The sequence below is a fragment of the Malaya genurostris genome, chromosome 3 (genome assembly GCF_030247185.1).
Source record: "Malaya genurostris strain Urasoe2022 chromosome 3, Malgen_1.1, whole genome shotgun sequence".
In the NCBI taxonomy this organism is placed as follows: Eukaryota; Metazoa; Arthropoda; class Insecta; order Diptera; family Culicidae; genus Malaya; species Malaya genurostris.
In genome coordinates this window covers 192,330,372-192,355,274 of record NC_080572.1, presented here as the reverse complement: position 1 = coordinate 192,355,274, position 24,903 = coordinate 192,330,372, and the positions used below count along the sequence as shown (strand labels likewise).

The 24,903-nt window shown below is 34.8% G+C and overlaps 2 protein-coding genes across 8 annotated transcripts in view; both read right to left on the bottom strand.

Annotated features, from left to right (window-relative positions):
- Positions 1-24,903, bottom strand: part of LOC131436133 (cyclic nucleotide-gated channel rod photoreceptor subunit alpha) — a 437,495-nt gene that overhangs the window by 284,685 nt on the left and 127,907 nt on the right. The gene's annotated exons all lie outside the window — the stretch shown is intronic.
- Positions 10,220-11,256, bottom strand: LOC131436134 (uncharacterized). Its single transcript, XM_058604650.1, has 2 exons — positions 10,706-11,256; positions 10,220-10,651 (listed from the first exon to the last, which is right to left on the bottom strand). Exons 1-2 carry the CDS (start codon positions 11,036-11,038, stop codon positions 10,340-10,342), a joined length of 645 nt encoding a protein of 214 aa, XP_058460633.1. The 5' UTR covers positions 11,039-11,256; the 3' UTR covers positions 10,220-10,339.

Genomic DNA, 24,903 nt, shown 5'->3' with positions numbered 1-24,903 from the left:
ATATATTATTGTTTTAGGCAAAGAATAATATTTCCTTAGTGTAACAGGGCTGAGAAATTAAAGACCAAAACACCATCAAAACGAGATCACTGCCGGAGAATCTTTTCATGATCGATGTTGCTTCGATGTTGGTGGAAGAAAATCACATATGATCAAGACTGCGTCAGAATCAGATAAGAGAAATTCTTATGATATACTCTTATCAATGCTAGAAAATCAAATTACTGAAAAATTGTCAGTGCATAACTTAAGTTAAACCGTTCGAAGGCGTCTTTTTCTTGTTTACTCATATTAGGCAAAATTTATAAATTTTCGTTTATTCACTCGCTTCTCCGTGCACTTTTGCTGATCACAACAGAAATGATTTCCTGCATCATTCATTTCCGAATTCACAAGAATAAGCTTATACATCAACAAGTACACGTTTTCCTATAGAATGTAAACGTTTATTGTGGAGTTTTTTTTCAGGAAATAGGGCAAAGCAGTAATATAATTAGGTATTTCAAAAATGCGCTCATTGAAAATATTGGACGTCTCATTCCAAAAACCTGCCCCCCCCCCCTTCTCCCTGTCGCAAAAGGTCACGTTTTATGAAACACACCCCTCCCCCTTGCGGCCAGACGTATTTTATGGACAGCCCCTTAGTTCTAAGGGCATGTGATATATGATTTTAGAACTAAATACCATGCGTCTCCATCGGATGATGACAATTTGATGGGGACGCATGGTTTTCCGAATAATTTATTTTTTTAAAGTCTGATATTATACCCGTTCACATTTTCTAAAAATCTGAAAAATTTACAGCGTAATGTACGCATAAATGATTCGTTTTTTATGCAAAATCTAGAGTGGTACCAAAATTGCGATTAAAAAAAATCGAAAATTTTGAACATTTCTTTCCACATGAAATACATTTTGAAAAATTCTGAAAAAAAATCAGAAAGGTTTCCCATAATTCCTGAAATATTCCTGATGTTGTCATTTTTTTGCTTAAGGGGTTTTTGAAAAATTTAATTAAAATGAAAATCAGAAGAACCACCCTAACTTCACCAATCTTGCAGTTAAGGCCATCGTCCAAGTACCATGCGCGCGGGTGATTTTAGGAAATTTTCGATGGAAATTTTAAAAAATTTGCGGAATCCAAAAACATAGAGACCTTTGAAATACTTTTATCTATCTACAGGGTGAAAATAGCTGGAAAATTAGGAGTATTTTCCGAGTCTTATCAAAAATAACACTGAAAAAATGAGATTACAAAAAAATCTTTCACAATTATTTGAAAAAATAATTCGATGGAGTGAAATTGTTTTTTCAAAAAAAACCTTATGTTGGCAACAAGGATCACATTCGGACACATTTTTTGAAAACCTTTTCACGCTTTTCATGGAAAATCAACGAATTTCATATAACCGATTTCGTGGAAATTTTTGAAATTCGAGGATTTTCTATGAAAAGCGTGAAAAGGTTTTCCAAAAATTGCTGGCTGTATGCTTTTTAATACACAGTATTACTGCATGTTGACATAATGCAATCGCCAACAATCCTCCACGGTACGAATAACGAGATAAAATGTCAAGTCGTCTGCAAATATCAGTTCGTACGCGTTTTCCAAAGCAAACAAGATATCATTGAGAAATACCATGAAAAGCAAAAGTCTTAAATTAGTGCCTGGTGGAGCTTTTGATTCATAGGAGAATTGTGATGATGTATTGTTGCCGAATTTTGCTCGTAGAACTCTCCCGGAGAGATAACCTGAATCTAACTTCAGTTTATGCAATAGAATTAGCAGCAGATCATAAAAGCTACATTCTCATATTAACATAAGCTTCGAATCATTTTTTTATAACCAATAACATAACAATTGTAGCTATTAGCTTAAACAGAATTGATCAGAATGACCTTTTTTTTTCATTGACAAAATACGAAAGTGGGGAAAAGTCGCAGCCTTGGGCCATTTTCCATCTAATCTAATAACTGTAAATGAAAGGTATTTAAAAATCACACTCTTTTCATTTTAGTATACCTCCTTATCATCAATGTGCAATTTTTCGCAAACAGATTCTTTTGAAATTTATACATAAAAATTCAAATCTACAAAATTCACGAGCCACAACTGTCATCTACTATCATAATCGAAATTATAATTGTTTCAATCGATAAAATTTTGAATAATACTATTATTATATAAATAATATTAAGGTGGTATTTGTCATATTTTATTTCCATATTTTTACTTTTAATTTACTTATAGTAAATTATATTGAACGAATATCATGCAAGTAAAAATGAAACAAATATTTATTTGATTCCAAATTGGTTTCTACACTAGACTCAGTTGTTGATTCTTTCTCTTTTTCTTCTCTGTGCAGCAGCGGCCCAAGGCACCCGATGGTACATTCGAAAATTGTAATGAAATTTTAAAAATCAGCTTCTCTATCTAAACAGTTATTGAAAAATAATTATCAAATCTCAATAGTTTGGATCCATGCACATTGCTCTGCTTCAGACAATAAGAGAACGGACAATTTGGCCAAGTGTGCTCCACTTGAGAGTGAACTTTATAAACGACTCAGTGCTTCCAACGAATTTTGTAGCGGTTTTTGAAAGGATTCTAGCTGACTAGCAAACATTTTGGGATGAGAATGATATGGTTGCACTCAATTTATTTTCAAAATATCGAAAAATGCCTAGTTTTTAGGGATTAGATGTGATATGGGACTATGTTCGTGTGATGTGTGGACTCTTGTACAGTTAAATGCACATCTTTGTCGTGTTGGTCTTGCAGAGAGTTTCCGTTGTGTGTTTGTGGTGAAGGTTGTGGTGATATTAATCATTTTGTTTAGTTAGCGTCGAGCATCAGGTCAGGATTTATCCGTTGACTTCTTAACGGCCAACCAATGTCCCAACTGCCTTTAGTTCGAGTGAATCAGAAACCAGATTTTTTCTATTATCTTTTGTTATGTTATGTTATGTTATGTTTTGTTACATGCTTAAAATATTGATAAGTTATTCAAGAAAAGTTAGATTTTCATCTTTTCTGCAAAATGCTAACTGTTAATGATGAATTATAAATAGTTAAGGGCTAGAACAAATAATTTGAAAAGTAAAGTTTAATTCCTAAGTAATATTGTTTATATTAAATAAAACAGTCCAATCTGATCCAAATCATCGCTTTCACTGTTTTAGTTACTTGCTTGTTTACCTGTACAACAAATATCACCCAGCGGAAAAGGATATTCCCACCTTCACCTCACTGCTGGACGGTCAGACAAATCTTTCCCGGTGCATTGGTCTACACCAGTAGCGCTGCACCTCCGACAGCCAACAAACAGTGACAGAACACAGTGAATCGAGTCGATTCGCCATCGCCGGGTCAGTGAAGTTGGACCGGTGACAGTCACTCGGGGAAAGAAAAGTTTTATGCGTTACCAACCGTTGTCGCAAAAACATAGCTTTCATTCAACGACCGAAACCAACAAACTTTGGTCCTCCAAACAATGTAATTTTTTCCGTAGCGGAAAGTGTGCTGCAGTGTGAATTTCGTTCACTGTTCAAAAATTCTAGATGGAAGTTCCGCGAAAATATACTTTCTAGCTGGAAGAAAAACAAAACCTATACACGCATTAATAACCAATGTATGCAGGCTCCAACGAAACTGCACATGCGAAACTTGTTAACTTGTCTATCGGGGAACCGAGCACAAAACGCCTCGGTAGACTAATCACTAATTTGTGAGGCTTTTCAACATAAAAAAGTGAACTACATATTCAAAAACTGACTTAAACATCTGTTATCTGTGCCACACCCGGAAACAAAAACCTGACCTAAGTTTATGAGTTTTTATGCTAGTCCTGCCAGGGCTGGTGAAATTTGAACAATATAGAATCATGAACTTAAAATAAACTTGAGTGTCTTCCAACGAAATGAAAACTTTTTCCGACCGTTGATTATAAACGAGTTTTCGTTGTACGGTAACCATGGAAACGATATGCTTATTGAGTTTTGGAGACTGCTTGCGCAAAGAGAAGTATGGGTAATTCAGTTGACCCTACTTTGACTAATACACCGCATTAGAACGGGGGTTATTGAATTCGTAGTAGAGCAAGCGAACAGCTAAAACAATTCAGAAGCCATGCACTTTGGAGATTAATCTGACAAAAGGGAGATGATTATATTCAAAGTGTATATCATTTTTGAGGCTTCAGTGCATTTATGGAAAAGTTTCCACTAAACTTATCCAATTAGCAGAGAACGGAAACTGCACACAAAGTGCTCTGACACAATGTTGCCATACTGGACGGGGAACTTAATTTAAATGCGTTTTGTTTCGATCTCAAATTAAAATTCAAATACAGTGACATAATGCAATTGACACTAATACAATCCATATCACGTTACGAATATTATTTTTTTCATAGACACAAAATAACACCAGTAACAACACTTCTTTCCGGTTGCCAAGCTGGAAACCAACCTCCAAACTCAAGATGTATCTTTTTCCAGTGTTGGGAAAAAATCAAAATTTCGAAAATCGCGACTGAAATTTTTCAGAGCTGATTTTCAGACAAAAAAAGGCGGGTGGGTAATGTCAGAGACTTAACTGGATGTCGTGAATACGAAAAAACTGGCACACTCCCATCACTTTTCCGAATATCAGTTAGTTGATTGATTGTATGAATTGTGCAAGCTTTCCCCCTTTTCACTAATAGAGTTTGAAGCGATGCACCTACATTAAAGTACAGATTAGTTAAATTAAACAGCTACTATTCTACAACTATATATTCTAAACTTGAAACAATTCCTTTTTAATTTGCTAACATAGGAGGCTAGGAACGACAAATTTGTAATTTATTTTATTGAAGCTATAAGGTTCGAAGATATTTGATTCTTATCAAAATTTCAGTACGAGACAATTGCAATGGCCTGGTTTGAAATGTATCGACGATTTTCGGTATGCAAGGGTAACTTTAATAATAATAATGCTAATAGTAATAATAATAATAATAATAATAAGAATAAGAATAATACTCATCATACAGATTAATGGTAACCCTGTTTCGCATGGCATATTTTCACACGACCCCATACTAGTACAAAGATGTGTTGAACATCATCACTTCCACTTTCGCATTGCAGTTCGTAATTAAATGTGTTAGTGACGGTGCAAATTATTTTAACTTCCATCTTGATGAATCGTTTGGTAGAAAATATTGAAAATTTAATTAACTCTTAATGATTATCTGTGGCACTAAAAATGCCTTGAATTGTCACAATCAACAAGATCTGCATTTAGATCTAAGATGGTTCTCGTGTGTGTCTTGTTTCGGCAACAGTTGCTCAGAAAATGGTAGGAAAGCGACAAAATTCAACTAGTTCTTTATGATGATCTTTAGCACTGAAAAGTGCTTTGAATGGGCCTTGCTAGACTTTTTGGCTGCCTTTCTACCGGTTTTCGGTGCCATCGTGCTGACGGTGTCTCGTACGTTCAGAGTAGGTGCTTCAACTTAAATGACGCTATTTCTCACATTTCATTTTATACCTGCTACTGACAGCGATGTACGGACAGGCCCTTTGCCAAAATTCCTTTTCCTGTTCGCAGAACGGGAAACAGTTAGACGACAGGTCCTCGATATTGCTCTCGTGTGTCTTGTTTCGGAAACAGTTGCTCAGCAAATGGTATGAAAAATGAATTACTCAACTTTTATATGGATGCTCTTGTATAGATGCAGACATCTCGCGTTCTGATTGGCTGGTGCTGTCATGGGTTAAATCAAACAGGTTTTTCAATAGTGTACTATTGAAAGATTTCAATGTTGTTGTAATACACGTTCAAGTTGAAAATTTTCGATTCTATTGGTAGTTAGATTATATAAATCCTTCCACAGATCACTGGGCCATGAGCTTTCAAAATACGAGAAAGGCAAACGCACCTTATGAATTATCATCTTCGATACTCGTTTATACCAAACATTTCAGAAAAGATTAATTTTGAACTATTTGAGCTTATGTCACACAACTGAAAATTTTATCATTAAATTGTGATCATATTTCCGATGGCATGTAGCAAGAATTATGTTGATTCATTAGATACAACAGGAGAAGATATTCACGATCAAAAATTTATCACTCTCTCAGAGGGTAAATTTTGAAAAAGCGCCTCATAGTAAAGAAAGTCGTATTCACGACAAAAATCATCGATCAGAAAACTCACTGCAGAAAAGTTCAGTACTGATTTTGTGCGAACGCGAGTCTCACTGAAACTGATTTCACATGGCAAAAAATCAGTTGTAAAAGTTCACTAACGAACATGCTCGATGATATTTGAGAAAAAAGCCCGCACATTGAATATATCTGATATGATTATCGAACAGAAAATTTTTGGGAAATGAGTTTTAATAGTCTCAACCCTTTGCGGCGATGCACAAAAACTGAAACTTTTTGAAAATGTTCAGTGTGTAGGGTGGTTGATAAGTGGCCCAAGTAGCAAATGTAACTTGTTGAAAATTAAAATTGTTGTACAATTGTTACCGAATTGTTATTCATGTTACATAAATTAGAAAATATTTTTTAAACGAATTAAAATCAGTCGTGCAACAGATCACTGTTGAGTTTCACAATAGTACCGAAAAAATTATAGGAGAACAACTTCAGAAGCTTCTAAAACGATTGTGCAGCAAATCCACAACTGTACCATGTTGCACTAGCATTTATTTAGGTTTTGAAAAAATATTCCCATATTAATGTAAAATAAGAGCAATTGTAACGATTGTACAACTTATCAGGAACCTGGATATGTTGTAACTGCAGTTTAACGATTTTTAAATGAATGCATAGAAAAGGTGAATTTCGGAATGGTTAAAGGATTAAAAAATCAGTTGTGGAAACAAATTAAGCGGAATGGTGCTTTCCGTAAAAAGAAAAAAAATTTGATGAGTCGGGCGATGAGTCTTGGTGTGAAGAGTCAAGCGCAGACGAATATCGAGTTAACAGCTGTTCAAAATAATATTCCTACCATTACAAGAACACAGGAACAGTATAATTTATTTACACTTCATAATTGGTTTTCGAATGATCAACACGAAAATTTTCATAATAATAATAAATGCGTGGATGAAAACGTTTTCAAACGATGTAAAAGCAACATGTATAATTTGAAAGAAGAACTTAAATCATGGGCTATTGACCACCAGATTAAACACACAGCTCTAAATTCTCTACTGAAAATCCTCAAATCCAATGTACCGGATAATGTACTTCCGACTGATGCTAAAGCCCTTGTGAAAAAATACCTTATCAAATATTTATTTCTGTTGATGATGAGATGGGTGGCAGTTATTGGTACTACGGACTACGAAAGGTACTCAAAGATGTGTTAACGTCCAAAATAAACCAAACTATAAACAAGATTTCTTTAAATGTTAATATTGACGGGCTTCCAATTAGTAAAAGTTCCACGGCATCTTTATGGCCAATTCTAGTGAATGTTCATGAGTTAGAAACGGTATCTCCACAGATTATCGGAATATTCACTGGTTCAAGTATAAAAATACATATTAATGCATGGCTTAAAACTAATATAAATATTTCCAGGTAAACCAAAAAATGTTAATTCGTTCCTACTTCTATTTGTTGAAGAATTGAACGTTGTACTTAAACAAGGAATCCACATACACAGTCGTAAAATAGAGGTACACTTGAGATGCTTCATTTGCGATACGCCAGCTCGCGCAATGTTAAGAGGTAAGGAATTATATTTTATCACTATATCTCACATCCTACACTTGGTCACTTAGATGACATACCATCCCAATCACAATGCCACAGTTCTAATTTACTTAAACTATTCTCCATCTAGGTGTTATTGGGCATAACGGCTACGCATCATGCTTGAAATGCACCACTGAGGGAGAATACTCACATCAATTTGGAAAGATGATATTTCCTGAGTTGGAGGCTCCTTTAAGAACCGATGAAGATTTTCGTGCAAAAAAAGATGAATATCATCATAAAATGAGAAGTATTTTGGAAAACATAAAAGGAATAGATATGATACTAGATTTCCCGATTGGTGACGCTCTCCACCTAATAGATCTTGGTATTACAAAACGATTTTTAACTGGGTGGAAAACGGGATCACTTAACAATAATAAGGCCATATGGTCCGCATTCCAAGCGCAACAGTCGTTTCATGATATCATGCAAAATGCCTATGGAAATTTGTCGTCCCATACGTGGGTTGGAACATGTTGCACGCTGGAAAGGCACAGAATATAGAACGTTCTTGTTGTATGTCAGCATTGTAGTCGTGAATAAGTATTTTTCATCTAAGCAGATATACGAACATTTCTTACATTTCTTTTGTGCTATTCAAATCTGCGTTCGTCGGAATCAAAGTGAACAAAACTATAAAATAGCTAGAAGTTTATTTACCGATTTTCTCGAAGGAGTAAAGATATTATATGGTCAGCAAATGTTTTGTAGCAACATGCACAGCTTAGTACATTTGATAGACGATGTAGAAAGATTTGGACCACTCGGTTGCGAGGATTTGATGCGTACCCTTTCGAATCTAAACTTTATAGTATCAAAAGAATGATTAGAAGCGGTAACCTGCCACTTAATCAAATTGCTAAAAGAATCGTTGAAAAACAACAAAATATACATAATGAAATATTTGAAAATCTAACGAAAGAAAATAGAGTTCCTTTATTGAAAAAAAAAAATGGAAGAGGTAGATTTCAATGGAACAAAATTTCATGCATATGCAGCTTTGAAATTCAAAAATTTCAGTATCGATGTTACCTCCAAAGCCGATTGTTGGATTTTATCAAGAAAACATGAAGTAGTTAAATTGAAGTATGTTTTGTGCAACGTAGTAACTGAGAAAATTTCTTCATACGGAAACTCTTTAAAAATCAATTCGATTATTTTGCAAAACCTATCAAGTCATCTGCTCTTCAAATTTACGCTTCTGATTTGATATTGAATGATGCAGAATTATATGCTGTACAGGAACTATATTGAAAAATGGTAATAGTAGAGATAAGAGATGTAAAGCTTCCTAAATGTGTATTTCTCCCATTAATTCATACAATAAGATAAAAGTTTATTGACTGTGTAACCAGTGAAGTTGCACTCGTTGTATTTTATGTCATTCTTTTGTTAACAAAAATCGCTGAATAAACAAATGTAGAATATACACTGTTTCATCGCCATTTATTTAAATATTTTAAGCTCTAAAGAGACGAGAAGCCACATACCACTTCAATCCTTCACTACAGTTTTTGCTTGTCAGAATCGTGTGAATCGACTGTGAATAGTTTGCTAGATCCAGTGCTCAATAAGAAACCTTTATATTTGAAATCCGATCAAGAAGTTCTCTTAGGTACAAAGGTATTTGCAGCATTTACCCAAAAATTGTACAACCTTTATATTATTTCAAAAGCGCCTCGTATACCGAAAGGGAGTGACACAAAAAAAGCTATCAAGATGATGGTTTCATGTAATAAAAACTATTTATTATTCACTGTCGACATAACTAGTTCATTATTCATTGAACGTGAGATGATGTAATAATACATGAGAGTTCAAACTTTCCACTAAGATACAAAATAACTACTCAAAATTCAAATCGCGTACTTAACATGAGTCAGATTCATTTTCGGAGCTATCATATTGTTCGTCTTCGTGCGATATCTCGTGTGTTGTATTTCTTATATATGGAATTTGTTCTGAAATTTTTTGTGCAGCGCTTTTACGCTTTCTAACATATGAAGTTCTGCGCTCTTTGTTATTAAATCCAAATCTTTGTAACTCGACATTCTTCATGCGCAAAAAAGAAGCAAACGATTTTTCATTTCTTTCCTGAGTAAACTGAAAGTCAGCTAAGTGAACAACATTGTACACAAATCGTATGAAATTCGGAAATTGATCACGGAAGCTCTCGTTTTGGTATTCAATAGTTATGTCAGTTTTCTTCTTCTTCCGTGACTTTCCTTGCCACGAGTAAGGTTGCAGAACTTCTGGAGAAATCACTTTACGTACAAAAGTTTTAAAGAAAGCAACCCCTTCTCGTTTTCCAGTTAGCTCAAATACACTTTTACAATGTCGAAGCAAACAAGTTTCAATATTGACATCTTGAAGTATGTTTTCGAGTAATAACAAATCTTGTACCGATGCAATTATAAGCCATTTCCGACATTGTTCTGAATCTTCCGGCTGAATGTTTTCTATTGCTGCGGATGGATTGATTTTGTTTAGAAATTTTTCGATATTAGCCGTAAATTCAAACATTTTTCCGATGAGGCCTTTAACGGCACTCAGTTCTTCGTGTATAGCATTAAGCCGGGTATGAATTTTTGCCAATTCGTTCATGGGATCTTCCATCATCCAGCTGTATATACGTGCACATTTCATCGTCAGTTTTGCAAGGCATTTGATGGCCATTACTCAGTACTCCACCTTCAATATTAGCTTCCGTTACCGGGATCGTTCCAGTGAGATTGGCAACAACAGTGCTCGAAGAAGTAACCATTGGAGCAGATGATATCGATTGCATTGAATCTAATGTGTTGGCGACTAGAGTATATGTGGGGTCTAACTTTGGAATTTCCGACGACACAGTACAGTTTTTAATATCACACTCAGATATCTAGAAAACAATGTCACTTGCATTAAATAAATTTGTAATTATATATGAATATACCTCATCAATTAGTTGATAACATTTTGTTGAAAATTTATCTTTCTTTTTGGGTAAAGCATAGCGGGTTTCCATTACTTCCGCTTCCTCCGAATCAGTGAGTTTTTCTAATTCAGTCATCATCGATTCGGCCGCCTCATACGTTTCTTCACTTGCCAAAATTTTTGCTTTGCCAGCATTCCATGTCTGGCCTGGCCTGGATGAAGCATCTCTCGATAAAGAGACAAGCGAATTTGGTGGCCAGAAAACACAGTTATTGCCTACCCACGTAGTTGGCACAACAGTTAATTGCGGTTTAAATTTTCTTCCCTTACGCGTTTGAACTACGGAAAACATTTTTCATTTGTGTACAGAGACGCGACACATACAAAAAAGGAAAAAAAACGAATAATTTGCGTTTAGTTGTAAATGAAGCTAAAGCAAGCACTAGACAGTGTGTGCAGTTTTAGAGATTTTCACGAAATGTCGCAAAAAATTAAAAATAAGCAATTTAAGGTAAATCTTCCATGGACTTATATGAATTGTGCACATATAATGCAGAAAAAAATTCTGATACAAACCAAATGTAATAAGCATCGAACAACGAACAAAACAGAAAACTTTTGTACGTTTTGAATCTTGCTAAAATTATGAGGAGACATGGCATCACAGTTGATAAATATCAACAGTAGAGGAAAGTTCATCTTAGCTGATTTCGTTGACATATGTAACCGCTAGAGCAACTTATTTATGCAACTCAACACACTCCAATACACCAATAGAGTAACGTTCATCCATACAGTGCGTATCACAATAATGGGGAGCTATAATGAGTGCATATTTTGTATTCTTTTTATATTTTTCTCAATAAAATGGTAGATATTTTTTTGAAGTAATATTCATTTTCCCGGTATATTTACTGAATAAAATTAGATGTAAACGTTGAACGAATGCGAGAATGTTCTAGGGATAAACACTTAGAAATCAAAAATGATTACATAGAATCGCAGCCTTTTTTATTGAACGCACTGTTGCTCCCAAAGCCATGTTGGAAAATTTTTAGGACAATTTTTTTCAGATTTTTAAAATTTGTTTCAATATGAATTTGGAAGAAACTGAGTCAGAAAGCTTGAGAAAATTAAATAGAAATTAAATTATGTACACTTTACACTACATTCTTTTGTTATTCATCAACGGAAAAAATAGATTATTATTTAATGGCACCAGTTTACAAACATAAATACAAATTTCTAAGAAGGCGCATGTAAATTTCACGCGCAAAAATACATGTTTTACAGTAAAAACGCTATTCGCAGCAAACTTTCCATTCCCATATATACAAAATGATTAGTCGCACAAATTTTCCAATTACCATTTATTTTTATATGTAGAATGTTTCAATGATTCATTTTTATCACGCAGACAGTTTACTGAATACAAATGAGAAACCTATTTATTAGCAATTAGGTTCGTTTTGTTGTTGTGAACAAAATACATCGATGTAGTAATTGCTACAAGTTCTACTATAGTTTTTTTTCGGGTTTTATGATTGTATTTGTTTCATGGTTGAATCAAGATTTTTTGTTGAAGTTGTTCAATTGGTTTTTTAAAGTAGAAGCTATTGTTTGAATAATGTTTAATGTATAGTATAAGTATAAGTTTTACCACGGTTATTTCTGAAATCCAAAGCACTACATGTGATACATTACCATACATATGTTTGGAGAAGTTTTACAATTGATTTTTGAATGAAGTATTTACTGTGTTTACTACATGTATGAAAGAGAAATATAATTTAAAAGTTTCACAATTATAATTTCAGATGCGAAAGACATCTCGTTAACAACATGTGAACAAGGGGAAGTTTATCAAAGGGTATTCTTCTGTTCGTAAATGCACTTACAAAACACGTTCGACAACAATATTTTCTGTAGAGTTACACACTCATGATCAAGAAGTGAATATAATTACTATAGCAACATGTAACAGGTTTTATTTTTCATTAGTTTTCTTATGGTTTACCACAAGTTTAAATTAACGATTCCAGCACACTGTAAGAAAATAATTTCCAGTTAGTTTTACTATCGATTCTTTATACGCTCATATAACTTTTAGTGTTACTTTAGTTTGGTTAGTATTTAAGAAGATACTGAAGTTATTTTTTTACTTTAAATTAACGTTTGTTAAACATATACAACTCAATGAGTTGCATATTTAATTTTGTTTCAAGTGAATATCACTCTATGTAGAACATAGAAAAATAAAATAAAAGATTGGACAAGTTACACAGCTGTTACTTATAACAATTGAAGAATTTATAGATATGTTGCACAACAAAAAAAAATGCGCTTTTTCCATAACACAATAGTTTCTAGAAGAGTGACATAAACTCACTGGATAAGTCGCACGATCAGTTTAACAATACAGTAAAACAACATAACGTGCTACTTGGGGGATCAATAGTGGTGATGTATTCGATATTTACTCAGCCATACCGTGGTAGTGAAGTGACATCATCGATAAAAGCAGCAAGTGCTGTAAAATAGTTATAATGATTGTAAAAACAATCACACAGCATATTATGCTGCTGGTTCAAATAAATATTACCCAATTTAACTTGAATATCGTACCCAGAAGTAACAGGAGCGTAGATTATCATTTCGCCAGTTCAAACGCGCCAGACGCAGGCTCAGCGTTTGAGTGTTTCAGACATGCTGACAATGCTGCGCTCCTGTCATGTCTATGAATCAAATTCATGCTAAATAGCGTTTTATTGGATTTAATCTAAAGAGGGCAGGGTAATCAGTCAGCTGGAATTAAAACAGCCTTTCGTCACTATAACCGCTGTTTGAAATGTGGAAAAAAATATTGTTGATCATATTGATCACCCTACGTGCATCGAAAATATTTCAGTTATTATTTCTCAGTAGCGAATTCATTTATTATTATTATTATTATTGTTTAAAATATAATAATTAAACCCTGCACGAATATAGCGGAAATTTAACATTGAAATGTCATCGGAGACTCTTCTCTCTTTCGATTATCTCTCTAGCGATATTTCTGTAGGTGAAAATTCATCATCAACTTTCATTTGTGAACTTCAAGGTTTTGAGTGTTGCGGATGTTTCATGAATGAGAATCTCGGAAGTGATTTTTTCAGTCACTGAGTTTTTTTGGAAAATCTCTTTAACAGTTTTTTTACGAGTGATACTGAAATGAACTTTTTCTGATCATGATTTTCCCAACACTGCACTGTTATCAGTATCAATTATTAATGAAATGGAAGCATCCATTTTGGAATGTGTAACGTCTTATTTTAGTACTTCCGGAATCACAAACCGCAAACCGAAATAAGATGCTTCTCGGAACCACTAATTAACTACAAATAATAAGCTAATAAGATCTACTAGTTCAAAGAGTTTTATGTTCAGATTTGAAATTTTTACTTGTTTTGGTACGTCATTGTAAACGAATATGAATTTAAACACACATCACCCTGTAAAGGAATTTGGAATTTTTAACTTAAAAATAGTTTTCCCTATGTATGTATATTATTGAATATGTATAATATAATGGATAGTTATGGAACAAAAATTATTAGTATTTGCATAAAAAGGATATTCTAGGTCGCATAAATTTCCCAGATGGCGACCTCCGGTTCATCGATATTCGTGACAAACCATCAGAATATGGGTATTATCGGAACGGGTTTGATGAGTTCATGTTAGAAAACGATGTTTGAGGTGGTTCTGAGTTCCAAGATGGCGACTTCCGGTTTATTGATATTCCTTAAAAACCCTAAAAATATGGGTATTTTCAAAACGGGTAGATGTATTTGTTTATTGCAGTAATTTCCATGGAATATGAAGGAGCGGGAAATGATTTTCATTGTATGCAAAAACCTATTTTTACGAAGTAGGTTCGTAAAAAAGTTTACGTTCGTAAAAAAAAGATTACGTTATTTGCGATTTTGTTCGTGAAAAGAGTTACGTAAAAAGAGGTAACGTAAAAAAAGTTTACGTAAACGGAGGTTTAGGTGTATTAGCGAAGTTAATTTATTCATTCTCTTCTTATAGCCTAAGTTCCCGCAGCTTGGACTTAACGCTAGCTACCAAATCCTGTGCAGCACTTGTGCCATCTTGCTTACACATCTTTCCGGAGTGTGCCGAATTTCCGAATTTTTCTATTAGCGAAGTTTGGCGGAACAATTTTACCACACGGGCCACGATAGAATTGTCGAATCCCAACTATTTCGTGATCCACCTGATGGACTGACTTGGATTTTCCAAGAATCATGATATTTGCTGAACCAAACTCAATGACAGATTGTGACGGCATTTTGAACATGTGGCCATTATACTGTAAATTAGTTTTACCAAAAATTCCACAAATTTTTACCATGCAATAAAGAGTTGCATTCACGAGTGCCGTCTCTAATAAGATTAATAAAAATTCCATCATAGTCGTGTAGAGTTCGTGTTTTGAAGTTATCTGATTGACTCAATTTCACCAAAATGCGTCTCGGTAATGTCATTTTGTCTAATACTTGTGAGGAAATATGATCCTATTTCCGTGAGACAGCGTTTCCAATACGCCTCACAACGGTCAAATTAAAATTGTGATCATTCAGAGCAAGTTTTTGAGGCTTTCCGCCTTTTATAGAAAGCATTTGATTACCTTGATTAAAAGCTGGAATTGATTTCTGTTCATCGTTGTTTGTTCGACGGAAATTTTCATTGCGTAAAAGATAAAATCTATGTTTAATTTCCTTAACCTAAACTATAGTTTTCATAACAGAATTTCCTTTAACTATCAAAATTTAATACTACTTTCTTGTAAAAAATAAAACTTTCACTTGACGTAAACTCAAACATGTCGTAATTTCGGGAGTGGGTCATTTCGCCGAAAGCCATTTCACCGAAAGTCGTTTCGCCGAATAGATCATTTCGCCGAAATGGTCATTTTGCCAAAAGGGTCATGTCTCCTGTATGTTATGTCTCCTGTATAACTGATGTGGCGCACACGCCGTCGGAAGCGGCGGCCTCTTGCATACAAACCTGTAAATGCCTCGTTTGCCCGGTCTACTCAAAGCTAGGTTTCTTTGTTTTAGTTAGGTCCGAACGAGCGGTAACGAGGTCGGACAGCACATGAACCAGAACGATGTGGCGTAGTCACATTAGATATTTTTTTCATTTTCATTTAATAAACGGAAAATGCCACATACATTTGCCTGGTACATACACCTATGTAATTGCTTTGATGCTTAGTAGCTAATAGTCAACAAGTTTTCTTGGGAACTCCGTTCTGAGGTTCATGAATCAATTTTTATTCAAGAGTACAAGAATCAATCTTTATTCAAGAAGTACAATTGCAGGTCAACAAAACGGGCGTTGACGCCATAATCCTTTATTTGTCTTTATTTTAAATCAATTCTTATTACGATTTTAAGACGATTTCAGGATTCGGTGAAATGACCCTTTCGGCGAAATGGCTTTCGGCGAAATGGCATTCGGTGAACTGGCATTCGGTGAACTGGCATTCGGCGAAATATCATTCGGTGAAATAACCCTGATCCGTATTTTCTTGGGTGATGACAGAATATTTCATTAATTTACTTTAAAAAAATTCTGTGCTGATCGAACAAATCTTTTACATTTTTACATCTTCTGAGTTGCACATAAATGGAGCATCCTATTTCACACAAATTGATATTCATGTAAAATTTAGTGATTTGAAAATTATATGGCTTAAAATCGATTGAATAGAAAAACAGAAGAACGCTAGCAACAGCGCGACTTGAACCGAGAAACATTATATCACAAACCACACCAGCTGGTCGACTGAGCCACAGAAGCACATATGTGCGTGATGAATATTGACACATATAAATCCATACAGCAGCATTTAGAAATCTAGTGCAAATAACACATGGAGCCTTTAAAACTCTATACGAGTGTAATATTTTGCGTCATTTGACAAGATAAGTTTTATGAATTGTATCGTTTGTAGGATTATGTCACCCGTAATATTCATATTTTTCCCTTTCTCATATAGAAAGGCTATGCAATCACTGTGAAAACCGACTTTTAAACCGAGGCCCGGAGGGCCGAATGTCATATATCATTCGACTTAGCTCAACGAACTGAGCAAATGTCTGTGTGTGTATGTGTGTATGTATGTAACAAAAATATGCACTCACTTTTCTCGGAGAACCGATTATCACAAACTAAGATTCAAATGAAAGGTTTCATGGTCTAATATCTAATATGTACAAAAATATGCATTCACTTTTTTCAGAGATGGCTTAACCGATTTTCACAAACTTAGATTCAAATAAAAGGACTAACAGTCCCATAGCCTGCTATTGAATTTTATTTTGATCCAACTTCCGGTTCCGGAGTTACATGGTAATATGCTACAATCAGAGAAAAAGTGTGCACTCATTTTTCTCTGAAACGGCTCAAACGATTTCAACAAACTAAGATTCAAATGAAAGGTCTTATAGTTTCCTAAAAAATTTTAGAACATTTCATCTGGATCCGATTTCCGGTTCCGGAACTAATGGATGATAAGTGGAAAATTACAAATTTCATTAGTAGTTTTTCACAAACGATTGTCAAAAACAGGTACAAATCCCATAAAAATGTCTGATAAATTATTCTAGTTTGTAGAGCATGTTTGTTTGTGGCATAAAAACTTAATTCGTTACTACTGGTCTCCCCTTTTCCTGTTCCGGAAGCTTCGAAAGTGTTGAAGAAAAATTCAAAAATAGAACTTCCTTTGTTTTTTTCTGCGATGCTTGAACTGATTTTCACAAATCGTGATTTGAATTGAAGCTTCTATTATCTTTAAAAATACTGTGAAATTTCATCCGGATCCGACTTCCGGTTCCGCAGTTACAGGTCGATGAGTGTCAAAGTTTTCAAATCGCCATATAGATTGACAATATGTACAACACCCCACGAAGAAGAAAACACAAAACAAACGATGCGTGTTTTGTTCTATTTTGTACACGCTATCAAGGAATCGAAACGGAGACGGATGTCTGCTAATGGTGTGTGATATTGGTAAAAGACGGTGCTGAGTTTGATAAAAATGTTAGCTATTCTATAAAAAGTGCGATTGAAGAATAAACGAATGTCATTGATGCAATTTTCACAGCCAATAGAGCAGTAATACCGTGCCGGTGGTGTAATGATGTCAATAATAAAAATAAAAGTAATAATCCTACTACATGTTTTATGCTGCTGATTCATTATGTTTAGCTTGACTTGCAGAAGTAACAGAAACGCAGGTTCGCTTCGTTTGTTAGGTTCAAAACTGTTCCAATTTGTAGGTCATATTTGTTGCTGGCAAACAAGCCGAAAATTTCGGTCATCTGAATCCGATTTTGGAAGAATTGGAAATGGTGATTAAAAACTGAAAAAGGGTCTCACTCGCTTTCCTTCAAGATGGCCACATCGATTTTCACAAACTTATAGGTTCAAAGGAAAAGTCTAACAGTTTCATACGGAATTCCTAAATTTGTTGTAGATACTACTTTCGGTTCCGAAACTACAGGATAAATACGATTTGTAGAGTTTGTTAGATTAGGTCCGAACAAACTTTCCTATTTCTATTCAATGAACAGTTGTTTTAGCGAATTCCACAGTAATATTTATGATGTTATGAATAATATGAGAAAGGCATAATTACACCACTAGGTGGATTAAAAAAGGTTTTTCTGGATATGTCTGTTTCAACTTCAGCTGAATTAGCTGAGAGGTTAATGATTCGACTAATTTTTGCATGGTTTGGACAGCAAACTTAAATGAATTGCGATGCTCCTTTCATGTAAATTTACACCACTTTTTCAAAGTGTGTATTCAGTAAAGAAAATTGAAATTTACAGCTTAAACGAATCCATGTATGACGCAGTACACATACTACACCTTTAAAGTTGACGTGTAAAATTACATGCTTCAGCACTTAAAAATTTGTCGAAATTCATTAAATATATGTTAGATCAACTGTAAACTTGAGCCATTTCTGACGTTAAGCTTTTTCGTTTCGTTTTAACGTTGATAAAATAAGCAAACAGAATAATTTACTACGAGATTAACTTGGAACCAAAATGGCAATCTTGGATTAACTTGGAACCAAATGGCAATCCATCCGTTTAAATCCATACCAAATTCAATTACCTAATTAAAGTTAAACCATTGAATGGGAAATTTAAACACCATTCCCACTCTGGCAGGAATCTGTTTACGCTCACTGTCTAGAGTGAATTCCATTCTGGGAATTGAATTTCCGTATTCTGTTCGTCTGCAGAACATTCTTTGTTTGACCCATGCAGTAGTAGTTCTTAGCTATTATCCACATAGAAACTGTTGTTTACTCCACACCGAAAGCTCCGATGCTTTCGGATGATTATCTCTCGGGTTCCGAGAAAATTCTACCGCATGTTCAGTGGATGAGGTTGTGCATAATGTATTGCGGTTGCATGTTTAATCTGTGTTTTGCTTTGTTTGTAAGTGGATCATTTGCTTTGTGAACGTGGAAAAACCGAGTCGATGCAAGTGAACTTTTGTACACAATCACGGGTTACCTAATTACATACCACACCAAGCACAAGCTCAGTGCGGTTTTATTTTGAACTCTTTGCTTAAAGGTGTATAATAGATTTTACATAACTTTTCTCGAACACGATCTTCTACAAGATTTTCACCAATTACGTGACAATCACATCTCAAAAATATCTTATTTTACATCTTATAAGCTGAACATGAAAATCAATGAAATAAAATAAAGTACTAATAGCGAGAGCGGAGACTTGAACCGAAAATCGTCCGATCACAAAGTATCCTCTTTTTAGAATTAACACAAAATCAGGATAATGGTTTTACTTCGCTTTTAAAACAGTACCATCATTTAATATATTCACATACAACTCGATCTTTATTCAATTTTTAATTCATGTTATCAAAAATCTGTAAAATCTGTACTACGGGTCAAAAATCTGTAATCTATATATGCAAAATCTTGATCACAAATTTATCTGAAAAATCAGTAAAATACCGATTGATCTGTATATGTGGCAATCTGATTATTTTATTCGTAAATTCTAGCTATCAATCTGATTTCGGTTTTGGAGAAGTGACTAAAACGAAACAATGATAGATTTTACTTTGCTATTGTTGATGTACTGATATGAATTTAAATTCACTCGGAAAGTCGTCAGTCATGGAATGCTTAATCCTGTGAGATAAAAAAAATACATCCCTGGCTAACCCCTGAATGAAAAATAACATGTTCTTTCGATTTGTTCAAAGTAATCTAATTAAAAATTATTCGATTTGCACAATGTACCTAAACCTCTGTGAAAAAGCGCTGTTGTCCTACCTGATTCTACTAAGGCATCAGTTTTTTTTTCAAATGATCCTTCCTACCAATAAACAACAAGTACATCCGGACGTCCTTTTCTTCATCAAATGTCGTTTTCTTTTCTTTTTTACGACATTGACTTGGGTAAGATGACTGAATGCAACATGATATTCCCGCAGTAACAGTTTCTTCAAATGGTTTTTCAAATGGATGCTGCTTCGTCCCTCGTCAAAGCCTTTCAAGTTGCGAGGCAGATCGCTAACAATACTATGTTGAATTAAATATTAAGCAATCGTTTCCATTCAAGAGATAAAGATGATACTTTAATTTCAATGTCTTCATTTGGTATGCTTTTTCTAAAAAAATGAGTTTAGATGTTTTTTTTTTCTTTGAAAGGACGCGAAATTCATATAGCTGTTGTAGTTACTTAGACCCCAAATTTAGAGTCATTTGACAAACAATTAGTTGAGAACTGCTCACAATAGACAAAACGATTTCAGCTTCAAATTTCTCGTAAATAATAGTATTTCGAAGATTACGGATATTCAAAAATTTTCAAACGGCAAATGTTTTAACTCGGAATCACTCCACTAGATATAGTTAGTGTGCTTAAAAACTGGAAGATATAGAGCGCTTCGTATGTTAGAAAGTTGTTAGAAATATCAGGCTATAGTAGGGTATATTTTCCCTGTTATATAATAAGCAATACATGGCACTTTTCATGTACTGAACATTCTATTCTGAAGTTCAAGTTTCACTCTATATTTTACTCACATTTAAGATATCGATATTCATCTAACCACTCCAGTCGCTTACGCTAGCTTTCTGGAAAAACAATTTTCAAGTTGTTTATCCTTCATCACTTTATTGAAGAACTGATCGAGGGCGATCACTCTCGTAAACATACGAGACCATTTTTTTTCAAAAAATTATTGTCGAGAAATGAAAGCTCCCATAAAAAAGTGTAATACAAGCAGTGATGTCCGAGCTCAGCACACGAACTGCTCTATACCTGCAGTGTATGCCTATTAAACTCGCGTGCTGTGCTTTTCAAATCAGACCAATGAGCGTGTGCTATTTGTGTAGTCCACCTACTGACAAGTAACAATACAAGACTGGACGCTATGTGCTTAAAAATTATATTATATTATTAAATAAAAAACGGACACTCAACTCAGCACGTGAGCTAGCTCCCCATTCCAGCTCATGAGCCAGCAGATGAGTCAGCTGGTTCTTCGAAGCATACGACTCTCGATCTAGTAGCAACACGGCACACGAGCGTGTGGTTCAGACTTCGTGTTCGTGTTTTTGTAAAGGTACAGCACACGGACTGTATGAGAGCTGGCTCGTGTGCTGGGCCATCACTGAATACAAGCAATTCCCACAAAATCAGTAAAATTTTTGAATGAAATAACTGAAAAAATCCTTATCAAGCACTGCAATGAAAATAATTGGCTTTTTAGACTAAACTGTAAGTTGTTAGAAAAACTTTTTTCCCTTAAAAATGCCCATCTTGCTATTTATGAAAGGTTGACAGGGAGCGAAATTACCTACCTTGCGATAAAGTTTCATTGAATTCGAAAATGTTGTTTTTGTTAATCGACTTCAATTTTGAAAATCGTTTTTTTTCTGTTCAAGATTCGAATAAAATGTGTTGAGTATCAAATGGGCATTTATAGTTGGCTCTAATCTCTGGAGTCCGTAGTCAGATTTAAATTAAATACAATAGCAGTTATTATACTACCCTATACACTGAAAACTGTCCCAATTTTATTCGATATACTGATAATATTAGACTACAACAACAGAATATTATTCTCAACATTTGCTACTTAGTTTCGGCTGACGAGACATGTTTCCTAAGATGTGCTTTCGTTAATGCCCAAAATTCCTTCATTGGTCGAATTTGTGAGCAATTTGGTGAATTCTTGTCTTTTGGGACGAAAGTGACATTTTTGGTAGTATACCATTCTACCGTTGATTTCGAGTAGTGGCAGGAATCAAGATCTGGCCAGAAGACAACAGGATCCTTGTGGCTTCGAATCGTGGGTAGAAGTCGTTTTTGAAAACATTCCTTGATGTATATTTCGCTGTTCATTGAAGAAGTGTTCATAACTTTCGAAATTTTACCTCAGCTACAAATTGCTGGAAAGACCATAGCTTTCTTACCAAATTTTTCGACTTCAATCGATATCTCGGACTGGTTTAACACTTGCCCTTCTCGCACCGTATAATATTGTGGTTCCGGCAAGGATTTGTAATCGAGTTTCACGTAGGTTTCGTCGTCCATGATTATGCAGTTCAAATTTCCAGCACGAATCGTATTGTACAGCTTTCGAACCCTCGGCCTCATCGATGCTTCTTGTTTCGGACTACGTTTTGGTTGTTTCTGCTTTTTATAGGTTCGAAGATTCAAACGTTCTTTAGCACGAAGAACTTCGACTTCGAAGTGCCCACTTTTTTGGCCACATTCCGAACTGAAACCTCCTTCTTTTGCTCGAACGCCTTCAGTACACGTTTATCCAACTGAGGGTTAGCAGGAACTTTTTTTTCGACCCGTTTTCGGTTTATCCTCATAGGTGTTATCCTCACCGAACTTTCTGACTGCAATTCGCACGGCTTTTTCACTTACTCCTTCCATTTTTGATATCATTCTCAGTGACAGTCCGCGTTCTGTGCACCATTTGTACACATTTTTTCGACGTTGTTTTGCTGAAAGTTCACGCATTTCGAAACAAACTAATGAAAACGAATAAACAACTGCACAAGTGGTTAGAGAAGAGTGTAAACAACAGGACGCAGTCATAAAAATTGACAGATTCTGAACCATTCCGAAATGGCAACGAAAGTAGTATGGATTCTGGGACAGTCTTCATACCGATCGCCCGTTACAGTATGGCCTGGGTGTAGTAGCTCATAATACACACAACACAACACTGATAAAATTTTCAGTTGTGTGACATAATCTCAAATAATTCAAAATTAAACTTTTCTTAAATGTTTGGTATAAACGAGTATCAAAGGGGATAATCCATAAGGCGCGTTTGCCTTTCTTTTAAAGGTCATAGCTCAGTGATCTGTGAAAGGATTTATATAATCTAACTACCAATAGAATCGAAATTTTTCAACTTAGGCGTGTATAGAAAAAGCATTGATGTATTTTAATAGTACACTATTGAAAAACCTGTCTCATTTGATCCATGTCAACACCAGCCAATCAGAACGCGTTCTAGAGGCAGAGAACAAAATATCTGCTGCTGTACAACAAATCGTTCGAGAAAAATGTTCCGAACAGTGCTTAATATCGCAGTGAGTTCCACAATTTGCTAGAAACGAATCCCTATTGATAGTTTCTTTCAATTGATTATGCAAATTCGAAATGAAATAATCGACATTCAAATTCTGTATGCGGCTATTTTTATAGCCGTTAGGACCGCCCATTAGTGAAAAAGCTACAAACGATATCACGTAGAAAGAAAGCTCCAAACAAAAATTGGATCAGTTTGGATTCTATCGCCAGCAGATGTATTTTGTGTCGTTTGCAAAGCTAGTTTCGCTTCCGACAAGAGCGATTACGTCACAACTGCCAGTCATTTGCATGGATGAAAAAACAACGGTGGAGAGCATTACACAAAATCAGCCGTTCTAATGGCTCTAAAAGTTTTCTAAAGAACTATTAGGATTTGTTGTTCGCAAATCGAAGGTAAATATCCTCAGTTTAGTGCAAATCTAGAACAGTTTGGTTAGATTCGTGCACTTTTCGCTGTGTGAAATTCACAGTAATCGAAATCAAGTGAAGCCTCCTATGTTTTTGCGAAAAATGTTCTAGAGTTTAATGTCGTATAGAATTACGCAATTTGACCCTTCTGAATGCTAGAAACGAATCCCTATAGTATATTGATAGTTTTGTTCAATAAATTAGGCCTATTGTATCATTGATCAACCCAGCGAATTAATGTTTTCTTTATTGGAAGATTATAATCGGTTGTAAACGCTACACCTACACCAACCATATCAGTATCGAACCCACGTACAACAGTTCAGCCTGGAATTAGATGACGGAAGTCAGCGGCATCCATCGGAATTCGAATTCAACTCATCACTCTCCATCACAAATGCTTTCATAAAAGGTTCTTTTCAGAGCCACCATTATTTTATTATAAAGAACTATACTGGTTGTTTCATAATATTTGTGTTTCAGAATGTTAAATGTAACTAATCTGTACTTTAGTTTACATTTACATACAATTCCATACAATTGATCAACTAATTGATATTCAGAAGTGTTAAGGAACATCTCAGTTGTTTTCGTATTTACGACATCCAGTTATGTCTCTGGCATTACCCACCCGCCTTTTTCTTCTTGGAGATATCATAGAATATCTATTTTTCATCCCCAGTAACAATTAGATGGAAAAAACCCTTTCTTTGTTGCCTTTGAATCAGCTACTCGAAAGTAAAAAATCGCCTTTCAATGTCACTGTTTTTAACGCACCCAACTGTCTTGCTTTCGAATCATTCCCATGGATTATAATCGTACAGAAACTGCTTCCAATGATTCTGCAAGCTCCTCTTGCGTTTGACTCGGATCTTCATCGAATAATGCCTCTAACTGTTTCTCTTAAAATTTTGTTGGCCTGTCTTCAACGCTGCAATCTCCATTCTTGAAACGTCGAGATCTTTCCCTATAAGATTCATCAGTTGTGGTATTATAACCAAAAACATCCACAAGAATTTGATGCGCTTCAGCTGCTCTCAATTAAAACAGAAAACTAAAACTTCCCGCAAATGCTGCTTAGTTAACACAAAATTGCTCATTATTAACACAGTGAAAAACAAGGTATAAAAAAACT